General features: G+C 52.4%; 2 protein-coding genes across 9 annotated transcripts in view; both read left to right on the forward strand.

Moving 5' to 3' along the window:
• CCDC136 (coiled-coil domain containing 136) overlaps positions 1–3,611 on the forward strand; it is a 32,064-nt gene extending 28,453 nt beyond the window's left edge. For 2 of the 4 annotated variants that reach the window (XM_025380827.1, XM_025380828.1), the window contains exon 16: positions 3,277–3,611. In XM_025380827.1, coding sequence (XP_025236612.1) covers positions 3,277–3,387 — 111 coding nt within the window. In that variant the 3' untranslated portion in view covers positions 3,388–3,611. The remainder of the gene's footprint in view (positions 1–3,276) is intronic. The other 2 variants (XM_025380829.1, XM_025380826.1) reach the window with 2 other exon arrangements.
• An 8,134-nt stretch (positions 3,612–11,745) lies between these two features.
• FLNC (filamin C) overlaps positions 11,746–13,841 on the forward strand; it is a 28,851-nt gene continuing 26,755 nt past the window's right edge. For 4 of the 5 annotated variants that reach the window (XR_003118540.1, XM_025379176.1, XM_025379177.1 and 1 more), the window contains exon 1: positions 11,747–12,406. Coding sequence is in view for 4 of the 5 variants with exons in the window: in XM_025379176.1 (XP_025234961.1) it covers positions 12,055–12,406 (352 nt within the window). In the remaining variant the exon portion in view is untranslated. Of the gene's footprint in view, positions 12,407–13,841 lie in introns of all 5 variants that reach the window. The other variant, XM_025379179.1, reaches the window with a different exon arrangement.

Here is a 13,841-nt window from a genome sequence, read left to right on the forward strand (position 1 = left end):
CAGTCTCCAGAAAAGTCAGAACAGAATGCCGGGAAATTTTATTAGTTCTCTGTTTATCTCTTTTGTGGGTCAGATTCCATGTAATTGGCTTCCCAAGCTAGGTTTTCTGGAGAGAATGTGGTATTAGTGAAAAGTTTCTACTAGCCAGAGATCTGTGTTCTCAGGAAATTAAGACTGATTTATTCTGGCCACTTTCCAGTCAGCTCCCACACATGTAATCTAGGCTGTCAACAGGATACCAAATTCAGGAGGCAGAATGTGGTCTTATGGCCTAAGGTGGAAGACTGGAGTTCCACCTGCCTTCTGGAACCCATAAGGTATTCTCTCTAGTCCTGTGTTGCTTCTTTCTCATGCTCTCCCTGCCTCCCCCTCTACTCCCCTCTCTTCTCACATTCCTGTGAACAGAATGTAGCTTAATGCACAGGGTGGCAGCTGGAGCATTTGTTGGTGGCACTTCTCTCCATTTCCTTTTCTGTCCTTCCTCCTGCTCCCTCCCCAGCTTTCCTATTACTCATCTTCAAGCCTCCACCTTTCTTCTTGAGTTTAGGTATTCCCTTTACTCCCTGGTCCACAATTGCTTTAGTGATGGAGCCCCTCTCTATGACTCTTTCTCCCCTGTGCACCGCCCCCAGAAGTCTTAAGGCACTACAGGTGAGACCCAAAGCATTCAGCCACAGCCTTCCACCACCTCAGACTCAGCCTGGCCCAATCAAGGGGAGAGGAAGAACTGCTGGTGAAGGATTCTACTGGTGGGGCCTGTTATCCCCAGAGCTCTGGGAGGCCCCAACATGCAACTGTGCAGCCAGGACCTGAGGGAGCCTAGTGTGTAGAAAGCATGAGAACTCGGTTGAGTCTGCCTCTACTGACAGCCGTTGTCCCAGGGAGCAAAATGCACACTCTGAGCTCTAGCTTCTTCAAATGTAAACAAAGGATGATCAAACCTCTGCCCTCCTCACAGGTTTTTGTCAGGACCGGATGGATTAAAATAGATGAAAGTATTCTATAAATTATAAAATACCCCATCATTAATAAAAAGAGCACACACTTACAAAATGCAGTCTATGTGTTAGGCACTGTTCTAATCACTTAGGTATATTAACTGATTTAAGCCTTGCAACAACCCTGTGAAGAAGCTACTCCTATTATTACTTTATATATGATTAAACTAAGGCATAGAGAAGTTAAGTAAAACAGCCAGGAAGCTGCGAATCAGATTAAAAGGACTCAATATTAGCAACAGATAAGATTCCAGTCTTGCTTCCCCTTATCATCTCTTCTCATTTTGAACAGTTTCTCTTCATTGGTCCCAAGGAGGAAGACACCATACTTCTGTTTAGGCAACCTCAGATCACATTAGCTCTTTAGGTAACATATATTATTAATTTATTTCATGTGTTGTTTATAAGCCCCTCTGCAGATTGTGTATGCTAAGCGTCCTTTCCCCATTCTGTACCTGCATTTGATTTTGAGGCTTCAAAGGCAGAATTTTCCATTCTTCCCTATTATAGTTCATTGTTCTTACCTTATAAGGTTCTGTGTGTATGTGTTTTTAATCTTGACCCTGTGGTTTTAAAATACTTGCTTCCTCTGCCACCTTCACATCGTCTACAGGGGTGGCAAGCCCACCTTCCCTATCTTCATCTACAGAGGACAGAGTGAGGACAGAGCCTCTAGAGTGTCGTCTCGTGGGGTTCTTTTATTCAGCTCATTGGTCACTTACCTGTCATTCAACATACTGTACTGTCATCCTACCCTTATTTCTGCATATTATCTGCAAAGATCATAGAAAATCCTGTCAAACAACTCAACATCCAAAAACATGATTCCTGTGATTTGTCACTTAGCTCACCTAGTTTAAAAGGAGAGTTTGACACAACTTACCCCTTTGGGACACCCACACTGGCCCTTTCCCCATCCCATGCAGAAACTTGCCTTTGCCCAGTGTGAGGTACACCAGTCACATTTAAGGATTTCAGCTCCTCCCTCCTTTAAGAACACCAGACTAACATTCTTAGCAATGCACTTTAGGATAGAAGCATCTGAGCATGTCAATTTTTTTTCTAGGTAGCTCCCTTCTTAGTTTTTGTTTTTGGTTTTAGAGACAGGGTCTCACTCTGTCACCAAGGCTACAGTGCAGTGGCATGATCATGGCTCACTGTAACTTTGAACTCCAGGTATCAAGCGATCCTCCTCCATCAGCCGATCTCTTGGTTTTCTTACATGAATTACTCTGTATATCCACCTCTAATGTTGCTTGGCTTTCCATTTCATATCTTCTGTTGTTCTTAGTAGCTATTTCTACAAGCTCGGGAGATTTTCTTTGCTCTTTAGCAGGCTTAAAATCCTCTTTTTAGATAAAGTATCATCTGAGAAAATGTGTTATTAGCATTAATGGGCTATATTCCATTTTTACTTGAAACCACCCTTCTCTTACCTATGCTATAGCTTATGACTCAAAATCCAAATTCTACCTTTCAGGTAGTAGAGCAAAAAAATAATAAAAATAAAACCTATTTCCCCAAGTATGTATTTTCTTGTCTAACATTTTCATATTCCCTAATGGATGCTTTTTGGATATCTTCTGATGGTGTCACTTGTCCCCTGAATCAGCAGGGTTCCCTAGTGGCCGGCAGTGTCTGGAAGCCTCAGCATACTCTAGCACATACGCCAGGAAGTCAGTCAACATACCTGGTGATTAGGAGTGTTTTAATGACTCAGGCCCAGTGACAGGTTTCCTTAAGTTTCCTTGAACCAGTGTCATTCTCTGTCAAAGTTTGTCTGCCTAAGAACCTCCTACTTACCTGCACTCCGTGGTGCACTTTCTTCATTTCCCCTCAGTCTTACTCCCCTTTCCCCATCCTCTTGACTCTGAGTTCACTTCACTGCAGTGAAACTAATGAGGTGCTGCTGCTTTTCCCAAAGCGCCAGGTTTACCCTCCTCTTTATTGCCATGGCATTCAGTCCTTTCTCATTGCAACCACTTGGAAGTCTGGCCCCTGAGCCTGCGTCTTCACGTGGGAGCTAGTATTCTCAGCCCATGGGGAGAAACGGAGGCCTGAATAGAGGCTGTCACCTAAGGTGGTGCGTACAGTGTTGGGGCACATGTCTAGTGGTGCCAGGACTGAGAGATCACTTGCCTCCACTGGTTACCCAGGAGGTAAGAGAGACCGATCCACAATGTTCCTGAGGTGTCTTGGGCACCCATAGGCAGGTGATTTCTGGCTTAGGGCAGGGTTCAGGAGGCTGGGCACTCACAGTTTCTCTTTGGTCCCACAGAACATGTTTGGGTTGTGGAAGCCTATGGTATTCTTGGCTATTGCAGCTGTGGCTCTATATGTGTTACCCAACATGCGACAGCAGGAGTCAGAGTTCTGCCTCATGGAGTGATGGCAGACCTTGGCCAGCGCGAGGGCAGATCCCCAGTGGCCACCACCCTCAGCTTTGGGCAGGACACACTGTGCCAGAACCCTCCCCATATGTTCCATGTGTCCCCGTCTCCTCAGCCTCAGTCACCCAGGCTGGAAAGGCTTGTGGGGAGCGGCTGACTCCCATCTCCTGCCTTGTGTAAGAACCTGAGTTCCTTGTAATTAAATATCAACTGAATTACATGAGACTGTGGATTTTTGTTTGCTAAATGCCTCACAACATAACCAGAACAGAGTGGTCCCCCTTTAAGCAAGTACCTCACATAAGAGTCTGACTCCTAAATACGGCTTCTCACCCTGCAGATGACCTCAGAAATGAGGCTGGCCCCTTCTGCTGACAACTGACTCACAGAGGGGTTGGTCTGTGCTTATTAACCCATCCTGAGGTGCTCACCTGAGCGTGGAGAAATGGAATGAACAGGGGCTGGGGAGACCTCCCCTTAGGTTCTGTGCGCACACCTACCTACATGAGAAGGCTGCCCTAAGAAGATCCACGTGTGTGCCTTTGTGACTTCTCAAGGGATTCACCCTCAGAGATGACTTTAATCAGCCAGAGTCCTGGCGGTAAACAGGTGGCACACTCAAAGCTTTACGTGAAGAGAGTTTAATGAAGGGACTGTGTACAAAAGGCAGAGTTAGGAGAAGCAACAAAACATAGTGAAGTACCAGGCACTAGCAACAGTGTAAAGCATCCCAGGCTGAAGCAGGAAGGAAAGGAAGCAAGAGCTGGAGCTCTGAAAATGGGCCCCAGGCAGGAGTGGCAGCCACAGGGGGTGCAGCCCCCGCCAGAGCCGTGATGAAGTGGGATATGTATTCCCCTACCTTCTCCTCCCACCTGCCAGTTTTCTACTGGTAGTTCATCAGCTGAACCCAATGGGAAGACAAAGCGCAGAGGTGCCCAGGTGATGTAATCTTTCAAGCTCAGCCTCCTGGAGCTTAGAGCAGGACAGAAGCCTGGGGATGGTTCTAATTGGGACAAGTAGAATGATGAGGGTAGTTTATGTGTGTTCCTGTTTACCTTCATTCCTGTGGAACCTTTGTGATTGGAGGTTATCATCATGAATGTTTCCATACGAAAGAAGACCCCAAGCGTATTCTTTTTCTTTTCTTTTTTTTTTTTTTTTTTTTTTTTGAGACAGGGTCTCACTCTGTCACCCAGGGTGGAGTGCAGTGGCACCATCTTGGCTCACTGCAACCTCCACCTCCTGAGCTCAAGTGCCTCCCACTTCAGCCTACCAAGTAGCTGGGACCACAGGCATGCACCACCATGCCCAGCTAAATTTTGTATTTTTTGTAGAGACAGGGTTTCACCATTTTGCCCAGGCTGGTCTCAAACTCCTGGGCTCAAGCAATCCTCCTGCCTCAGCCTGCCAAAGTGCTGGGATTACAGGCATGAGGCATAGTGCCCAGCCCCAAGCATATTCTTAAGCCATAGTGGAAAGAATGACCCCATGACTCCTGGCTTTCTTTGGACCCCTCTTTTTTCCTCCCTCCCACCCGAAAGGACTTCCTTCCATTCAACCAAACGTCCAAAGAAACACATGTACAGAGTGTATACTGTAGTAGCACTGCCAAGCTAAATGAATTCATTCCTTCTCTAGCTCTTACCTACGGGGAGTAGCAAGGACATTTAGAATTAGGAGATTTTCAAGTTGTATTCAGCCCAGAGAAGTGGCACGGCTGAATTGAAAGTCCACTTTAGCAGACATGGGGCCAGTGCTGAAATTGTGACTAGCCTCCTAGAAATGTGACTACAACTAGGCAAATTGAAGACAGTGCCACATGCCTCTTTTGCCTTTGTCTAAATTAGCGGTCCCCAACCTTTTTGGCACCAGGGACCGTTTTCATGGAAGACAATTTTTCCACAGATGGAGGGGGGATGGGGATGGTTTCGGGATGAAACTGTCCCACCTCAGAGCATCAGGCATTAGCTAGATTCTCGTAAGGAGTGTGCGACCCAGATCCCTCACATGTGCGGTTCACAATAGGGTTCCTGCTCCTTATGAGAATCTAATGCTGCCACTGATCTGACAAGAGGCAGAGCTCAGGTGGTAATGCTTGCCTAGCCACCACTCACCTAACGCTGTGTGGCCCAGTTCCTGACAGTATTGGTCCATGGCCTGGGGGTTGGGCACCCCAGCTCTAAGTGACTCCTCTTTGAAGACAGTTCTGACCTAGGCTGGTCTAGCTCCTTGCTACTCCATGTGACCCACAGATCAGCAGCATCAGCATTGCCCAGGAGCTTATTTGAAAGGCAGATCTCAGGCCCCAACCCAGACCTACTGATGCAGAATCTGCATTTCTAATGAGATGCCCAGTTAGTTTGTATGCACAGTAAGATTTGAGAGGCACCACCCTAGTCAATTACATTAGATTGTATGCTCTCAGTTGTAACCTAAAGAAATTATTTCACAACTGACCTGGTGCCACTGGCTGCTTGTTTTTGAGTGTAGTGAGACTGCCATTTACCCACTTTACTGCCGCCACCAGTTGACTGAAGAACATGGGTATCGGTGGTGGAAAGGACTTATAGCCAAAAGCTATGGTCCGCATGTTTCTGCAAATTCATATGTTGAAATCCTAACCCCTAAGGTGATAATATTAGGAGGGGGGCTTTGGGAGGTGATTAGGTCATGAGACCAGAGCCCTCAGGAGTGGGATCAGAGCCCTTATTAAAGAGACTTCAGAGAGATCCCTCACCCTTTCTGCATGACCCTTTCTGCCATGTAAGTTTACACTAAGACTATAGCCAGGCCAGGCACAGTGGCTCACGCCTGGAATCCTAGCACTTTGGGAGACCAAGGCGGGTGGATCACCTGAGGTCAGGAGTTCAAGACCAGCCTGACCAACATGGAGAAACCCCATCTCTACTAAAAATACAAAAAATTAGCCAGGCATGGTGGTACATGCCTGTAATCCCAGCTACTCGGGAGACTGAGGCAGGAGAATCGCTTGAACCCGGGAGGCAGAGGCTATGGTGAGCCGAGATCTTGCCATTGCACTCTAGCCTAGGCAACAAGAGTGAAACTCCGTCTCAAAAAAAAAAAAGACTACAGCCATCTGTGAGGAAGCAGGTCCCTCGCCAGACATGGAATCTGCAGGCGTCTTGATCTCGAACTTCCCAGCCTCCAGAATTGTAAGAAATAAATTCTTGTTGTTTATAAACCACCCAGTCTATAGTATTTTGTTACAGCAGCCCAAATGGACTAAGACACTAAAGATCACTGATTTAACCTGGAATTACAAGCCAGGGTAGAGGTCAGGTTCTAGTAGGGTGGTCTCCAGCTAGGGGACCTGAACCTAGAGCCTGCCTAATGGCAGGAATGTGGGCCTGCTTTTCCCACCTTTTTGCTTAGAATACAAAACCCCTCCCTTTAGGACATATCCTTCTCTGTTCATTTCATTGATTGATTGATTGAGACAGGGTCTGACTCTATTGCCCAGGCTGGAGTGCAGTGGTGCAATTTCAGCTCACTGCAACCTCCACCTTCCAGGCTCAAGCCATCCTCCCACCTCAGCTTCCAGAGTAGCTGGGACTACAGGTGCTCACCACCACGCACAGCTGATTTTTGTATTTTTTGCAGAGATGAGGTTTTGCCATGTTGCCCAGGCTGGTCTAAACTCCTGAGCTCAAGTGAATCGCCCGCCTCAGCCTCCCAAAGTGCTGGGATTACAGGTGGGAGCCACTGCACCTGACCCTCTGTTCATTTTAGAATCCCATTCTCTTCATTTGGTTTGGACTTTCTGTCTCCTTGTCTTAATAATACACTGTTACCCAGGTGTTTTGAAGAGGAATCTTTCCTGCTGAATGTGAAACATTCACTTAAGCTAGCTTAAAAAACACAGTAGGATGTTCTCACTTATAAGTGGAGTTAAGGTTGGGCGCGGTGGCTCACGCCTGTAATCCCAGCATTTTGAGAGGCCGAGGCGGGCGGATCACAAGGTCAGGAGTTCAAGACAAGCCTGGCCAACATGGGGAAATCCTGTCTCTACTAAAAATACAAAAATTAGCCAGGCGTGGTGGCAGGCGCCTGTAATCCCAGCTACTCGGGAGGCTGAGGCAGGAGAATTGCTTGAACCTGGGAGGCAGAGGTTGCAGTGAGCCGAAATCACGCCACTGCACTCCAGCCTGGGTGACAGAGCAAGACTCCTTCTTTAAAAAAAAAAAAAAAGAGTTAAAAAATGTGTATAATGTGTACACAGGGACATAGAACGTGAACTGATGGACATTGGAGACTTTGAAGCGGTGGGGGTGGGGCGAGGGGAGGGATGAGAAATTACTTAATGGGTACAATGTACATGATTTGGGTGATGTTACACTAGAAGCCCAGACTTCACACTAAACAATATATCCATGTATCAAAACTGCACTTGTACCCTCTAAATTTATACCAAAAAAAAGAAAAAAAGGATTGATCTTAAGTCTGGAGGGGTATGCCTTGGAAACCACAGGCAGGTGTGCACCTGGGTCTAGGTGCGCTAGAACCAGGGACTCAAAGCACCTTCAGGAGCCTCCATCTCTCCCCACTGCTGCCCTCTGCATAACTGCCTCCTTTCTGCAAGCTGCCTGCAGCCCAGCCCTCTCTGGTTTCCCTTTCCAGGTCAAGAGGTAGAGTAGCCACCCGCTGCCACTCCTGTCAAGGACCAGCTGCTTTTGGGGCAGGGTGGGTGATTCTAAAGATGACAGGTACTGCCACTTCTGATTGTGGCAGAGGGAATATTGGGTTGCAGGGAAGGGGAGAGGGGAACAACCTGGAGATCCAGGCAGTGGTCCCCACGGGGATGTGGACACAGAGCTGCAGGGGAAGGCCTCTCTCACCAGAACCCCTTGGTCTCTAAGATAATCAGAGGAAGCAAACTAACAGTTTTAGATCACCTATTAGATGCCAGGCACCATGCTAACCATCTTTCTTGTGATTTCCTTCCATTTTCACACATTTAAAAAAAAAAAAAGATGAGAAAACAGGCCCAAAAGAGTTATGTTACTTGCCCAAGGTTACAGAGCTAGAAGTAGAGTCTGGAATTCAGCCCATGGATCATTCCACTCTACCACACTGTCCCTGGCAACTGGGTCAGTGCCACAGTCAGTATCAGTATCACTGAAAGTGCCTGCTGTGACCTGGCCAGCCCAGTATCATCACAGGTGACTGTGGAAATATCCCTGGTTCCAGAAAAACAGTATTTTCAAACATGGCTCGTTGTACCCGCTCACTTGGATTCAGCTCAGCCCAGATAAATATGGCCAATATTGGTGGCTGATGAGCAGAGCCCCTCGATGGCAGAGGCAGGACCAGGTGAAGAGCCAGGCAACCTGGTCTCCTGAGATAGGTCAGCAGGTGGTGAGTCAGGGGGCTATAAACGGCCTGTGGCCCCAGCCAGCGCTGCTCAGATACTCAGCTGATGAAACCCCTTGTAAGCCCCTGTGTGCCCCTGCCTGGCTTAGGGAGGAGCATGTCAGCGCTCCTCGGGAAGGGGGCCCTACTTGGCAGGCCGGGGCCCAGCATTGTGCACGGTCTGTTCCAGCCTGGCTGGCCAGGCTGGGGGCCTGGGCTCATGGGCTATATTGAGGGCTGAGTCACCAGCCCGCGCCTGGGTCAGGCTGATTGTCACTGGATGCTGGGGCCTGAGTCAGGCCCCGATTTATCCTGGAGAGCAACAGGCTCAGGTTTCTGAGGACAGTTGTGGGGGTTGGGGGTGGGGGAGTGACGGGAACCATCCCTTGGCACTCTGCACCCTCCTCTACCAACCATTCACTTGATCCCCTGGGGCCCGCACACTGACCTCCCCTGGAGCCCGCACACTGACCTCCCCTGGAGTGAGCTCATGAGTCAGAGGGAAAGCAAGGGAAGCTGCACTGGGAGTTCCTTCTCCTCTCCCTGGCTTTCTCCAGCCTCTCCCACCTGAACAGAGGCGCTCAGTTGGCTGGGGGACCTCAGATAATGCCTGCAAAACAGGACTGTGGACTATTAGGGTCTGTAAAGGGGCTGTCAACTCCAAGCAAACTCACCTTAACCCTTTCTCCACCCCAGCAGCTCAAAGAGGAATGCATCCTTTCTCAGATCTGTGCCTCAGTTTACTCACCAGGGTTTCAGAGGCAGCACTGCTGAACCCTGAGCCCCTGGCACCTCAGGTTGGCTGTCAGAAGTCGGCCTTTGTATATACACAGTTCCCCTGTGAGGCCCAGCTGTGTGTCCTAGGAGCCGGGCCTCTCTCCACAGCAGAGCTCAGTCTCTCAAGTGTATGGACAGCACTGGTGCCTGAGGGGTGGATTTAGCCAAAAGTTGAAGGTGGCTTGGGGAGAATGAGAGTTCTAGAGATAGAGAGAAGGGGTTGCCAACAGGAGAGTGGAATTCCTGAGCACCTCGTCACAGGCAGCCGACAGAACATGAGCCACAGGGCCCAGGCTATTTATACCTCGCCTGTCACTATCAGGGTCCCTAGAGCTCCCCCCACCCCCAGCCGTGCACAGCAGGTCCTTTTGCTCTTTCTGGTCCCTTCTCTACTCCTCCCCCTCCCTACCTAAGGACCAGGCAATTTCATTCAATGAGAAGAGAAAGAAATTATTCATAGACCCCTGTCATCATAAGCATTGCCCCCCACAGAACCCTGAAACTTTCCTCAGCTCCATAACAGGGGGTGCCCTCATTGGCCCTTGGGGGAAAGAGCCCCCAAAGATGCTCACTATCCTGTCTTTTACGCCAGGTCTAGGGGTAGAAAAGGAATGAGATATAATGATTTACCTAAAAGGGCCCAGACCCTTCCCTGGCTTGAAGAAACTTCTCAGGCTCAGATATGGCCTCTTACCCAGCTCAACTTGACTAACTGGGTCTAGAAGGATGGGAAAGCTGAGGACACATGGCTTGAAAAAGGGGGAACTGGGAGATATGGCTGCATGTATGCTACAGAGTTGCAGAATGGATCTTCTCCTTATAGAAATACGTTCTCTAGGCTGCGCATGGTGGCTCATGCCTGTAATCCCAGGACTTTGGGAGACTGAGATGGGCGAATCACCTGAGGTTGCGAGTTTTAGACCAGCCTGACCAACATGGAGAAACTCCGTTTCTACTAAAGATACAAAATTAGTTGGGTGTGGTGGCGCATGCCTGTAATTCCAGCTAGTCAGGAGGCTGAGGCAGGAGAATCGCTTGAACCTGGGAGGCAGAGGTTGTGGTGAGCAGAGATCATGCCATTGCACTCCAGCCTGGGTAACGAGAGCGAAACTCCATCTCAAAAAAAAAAAAGAAAGAAAGAAAGAAAAGAAAAGAAAAAAAAATACGTTCTCTAGCTCTTTCTCCTCACCCCAGGCCAGAGGGTCTGTTTGGGTGCCTCAGTTTCCCTGCTGTTCTATTCCCCAGGCCTCCAGCTTTTGGCTTGCCCTGAGTACAGCTTTGCCTGGGCATCCCAGCTGGCTCCCTTGGGCTCTCCCTGACCACTCTGACCCTGGCCCTGCCCACCTGCCTGGTCACATTTCCCTCTGGCTGCTCTGGCTGAGGCTCTCCCTGTTTCAGCCTGGCTGACCCACCCTTTCCCTGGCAGGATCTGCCCCATGGCCCAAATGGGCACGTTGCCCAGGGGGCTCCCTGGCACTATGGGGGAAGAGTCTCTCCTTCCCCTCTTACCACCTCAGTTGAGTCAGACTTGGGGGAGGGGGACACACAGTGTGAGTCACTGGGTGCCCTTTTCCTGAGCTCAGCTTCATTCTGAGGTGATGAGGCCAAACGGGCTGCTGACCAGGACACTGAGTCAGGGGCAGGGGGCCCAGTTTTACTCCTGGGACTCTGGATTTGGGCCCCACATGAGGCTTTTCTATTTGTAAAGTCAAGTAATGGCTGGGAGGCACCCCCCCCCCCCCCGGAGGATTCTCCTTCATTGGCCTGGGCAAGGTCCCTGCTTCCTCTCAGGCCCTCTCTGCACAAGCACACACACTTCCCTTCCCTGTCCACAGGTGGACAATGCCCTGGGCTAGGAGCCAGCCCTCGCAGGTCCCGTCAACAGCCTGCCACCAACTAGTCTAGAAAATTCTGTCAACACCAGATCAGTGGGTTTTGCCCTAATCGCTGGCCTCAGTTTCCCCATTTACCTCTTTGGCCCGTGCGAGGTGTGGAGGGAGCATATTTCATTCCTGACAGTTTGGTGTGTTGGGTGTGGGTGGAGAACTGTCGGCCCTCCCCGCCACCTTCCAGCGCGGCGGCACCGGGGGCCCAGGGGGTGGGCACCCTCAACCCTGTCCCGCTGCTCGGGCGGCGCGGGGGAGGGGCGACGGGGGCGGGGCGTCCTGCGCGGCGCGGCCCCCACCCGCTGGCCGGGCGGCATTCCTGGGAGGCCGGCGCTCTGACGTGGACCCGGGGGCCGCGGGCGCGGCGGGGGGGCGGCGGCCCGGGGGCTTCTTAAACCCCCCGCCCCGGCCCAGCCCGCACTTCCCGAGCACCGCTCCGCCCCCAGAGGGAGAGAGAGCCAGAGAGCGGCCGAGAACCTAGGAGGCCAGCTGAGCCCCGCCGAGCCCCGCCAGCCCCGGCGCGAGAGAAGTTGGAGAGGAGCGCAGCGCAGCGAGTTCCCTGGTCGCGCCCCACAGCCCCCGACAGCCCCAACCCCGGCCCTAGCCCCGGCCGCACCCCCAGCCCGCGCCAGCATGATGAACAACAGCGGCTACTCAGACGCCGGCCTCGGCCTGGGCGACGAGACGGACGAGATGCCGTCCACGGAGAAGGACCTGGCGGAGGACGCGCCGTGGAAGAAGATCCAGCAGAACACATTCACGCGCTGGTGCAATGAGCACCTCAAGTGCGTGGGCAAGCGCCTGACCGACCTGCAGCGCGACCTCAGCGACGGGCTCCGGCTCATCGCGCTGCTCGAGGTGCTCAGCCAGAAGCGCATGTACCGCAAGTTCCACCCGCGCCCCAACTTTCGCCAAATGAAGCTGGAGAACGTGTCAGTGGCCCTCGAGTTCCTGGAGCGCGAGCACATCAAGCTTGTGTCCATAGGTCAGTGCGGGGGGCGAGGGCACGGGCGTGTCAGGGATAGGGTCATCCCATGGGGCAGGGGACACAGGTGCGGAGTGGGCGCTCGAGGATCTGAGAGACAGGGCAGAGGGCACCCCCCCGGTACAGAGAGAAGACCCTGGCCCCGGCCCTCCCACCCACCGACGCGGGCCACGGGCACTGTCTGCACATCCCTCTGGGGACAGCGAGCACTCCCTGGGTGCCCCGGGGAGTCCAGGCCTTAGGGTTTGCGTGCCTTCCAGCCGCCGCCTCGCCATGCACACTCCTACCGCCCGTCTCCGCTCACTGTCCCCTTTCCTTCCATCGGGCAACCCTAGCCCACACTTGGGAGGACAGAACTTGTGCCTGTCACTGATTACTGGGGGCGCCCAACAAAACAAGTGGCTCCCCAGCTTCACAGCCCCTCCGCGGGCCAGGAGAGGGCTGAAGACAGGTCCCAACAACTGCCCGCGTCTGCGGGCTCTGGGGCCGAGGGGAGCTGGCGCGGGAGGCCCTCTTCGTGCATGTGCTCAGCAGCTGGGTTCAGGCCCGGGGGCCAGGACAGGCAGGGCCCAGCCTCAGAAACCTAAAAAGGCACTGAGCGAGCGCGGGGAGACTTAACCCCTGACTGTCCTCCTCCTGCTTCAGCCTGCGGCGGAGGGGGCTTCCGCAAGTCCAGGCCCTGCCCCAGCCCACCCCCTACCCCGGGATTGGCTGCAGCTAACGGTCTGGGCTGCGGGAGAGGGAGGGAAGGCCTGTGGAAGGGAGGAAGTCATTGAGTGTAACCAGATTTGGAAGGTGTGTAGTGCAGGGTGGGGGCGGGGAGGCACTCCAGTCTTGGGAGCAAAGACGCCAAGGGTGGGCTTGGAGTGGCAGGAGGCTGTCCTGCCCTCAGAGTCCTGCAGTCATCCCTGAGGCTGGGGGGCCTGGGGAAGACCCCTCCCACCCCTGTGGAGAGCTCTTAAGAACCTTGCTGGGATTTGCAGGATGGGGTTCTTGGACGGTGCACCCCACGGCCCCATGAGAGGAGTTTCATGGCGGGCCAGGTGGGCCCCACACTGTATGTTCCCTGAGATTTCTCTGTCGGCCCCACTCTCCCTTGGGGCGATCTCTAGGCCTCCTGATATAGCAGCTGAGGTCAGCCCGGGGCCCTTTGCCCCATCCAGTCCCCTCCCTAGCCCTTACCCCCTCCTGCCCCTATACTGCCCCCCCACCCCACCCGCCTGGCCTGGCCTGGAAATAGCCCTGCCTCCGTGACACAGCAGATGTCTCTGAGCTTTCCAGAAGGACAAGGCTGAGGGCAGGGGGTGGGGGAGGGGGCCTGGAGTGGGTAGTGAGGCTGAGGGCTACGTGATGGAGGCTGAGGGGTCAGAGAGGAGTCAGTCCTGGGCCGGCATCCTCAGCAGACTGGGGTTTGAAAGGCAGGACTGACTGTCCC

The sequence above is a fragment of the Theropithecus gelada genome, chromosome 3 (genome assembly GCF_003255815.1).
Source record: "Theropithecus gelada isolate Dixy chromosome 3, Tgel_1.0, whole genome shotgun sequence".
In the NCBI taxonomy this organism is placed as follows: domain Eukaryota; kingdom Metazoa; phylum Chordata; class Mammalia; order Primates; family Cercopithecidae; genus Theropithecus; species Theropithecus gelada.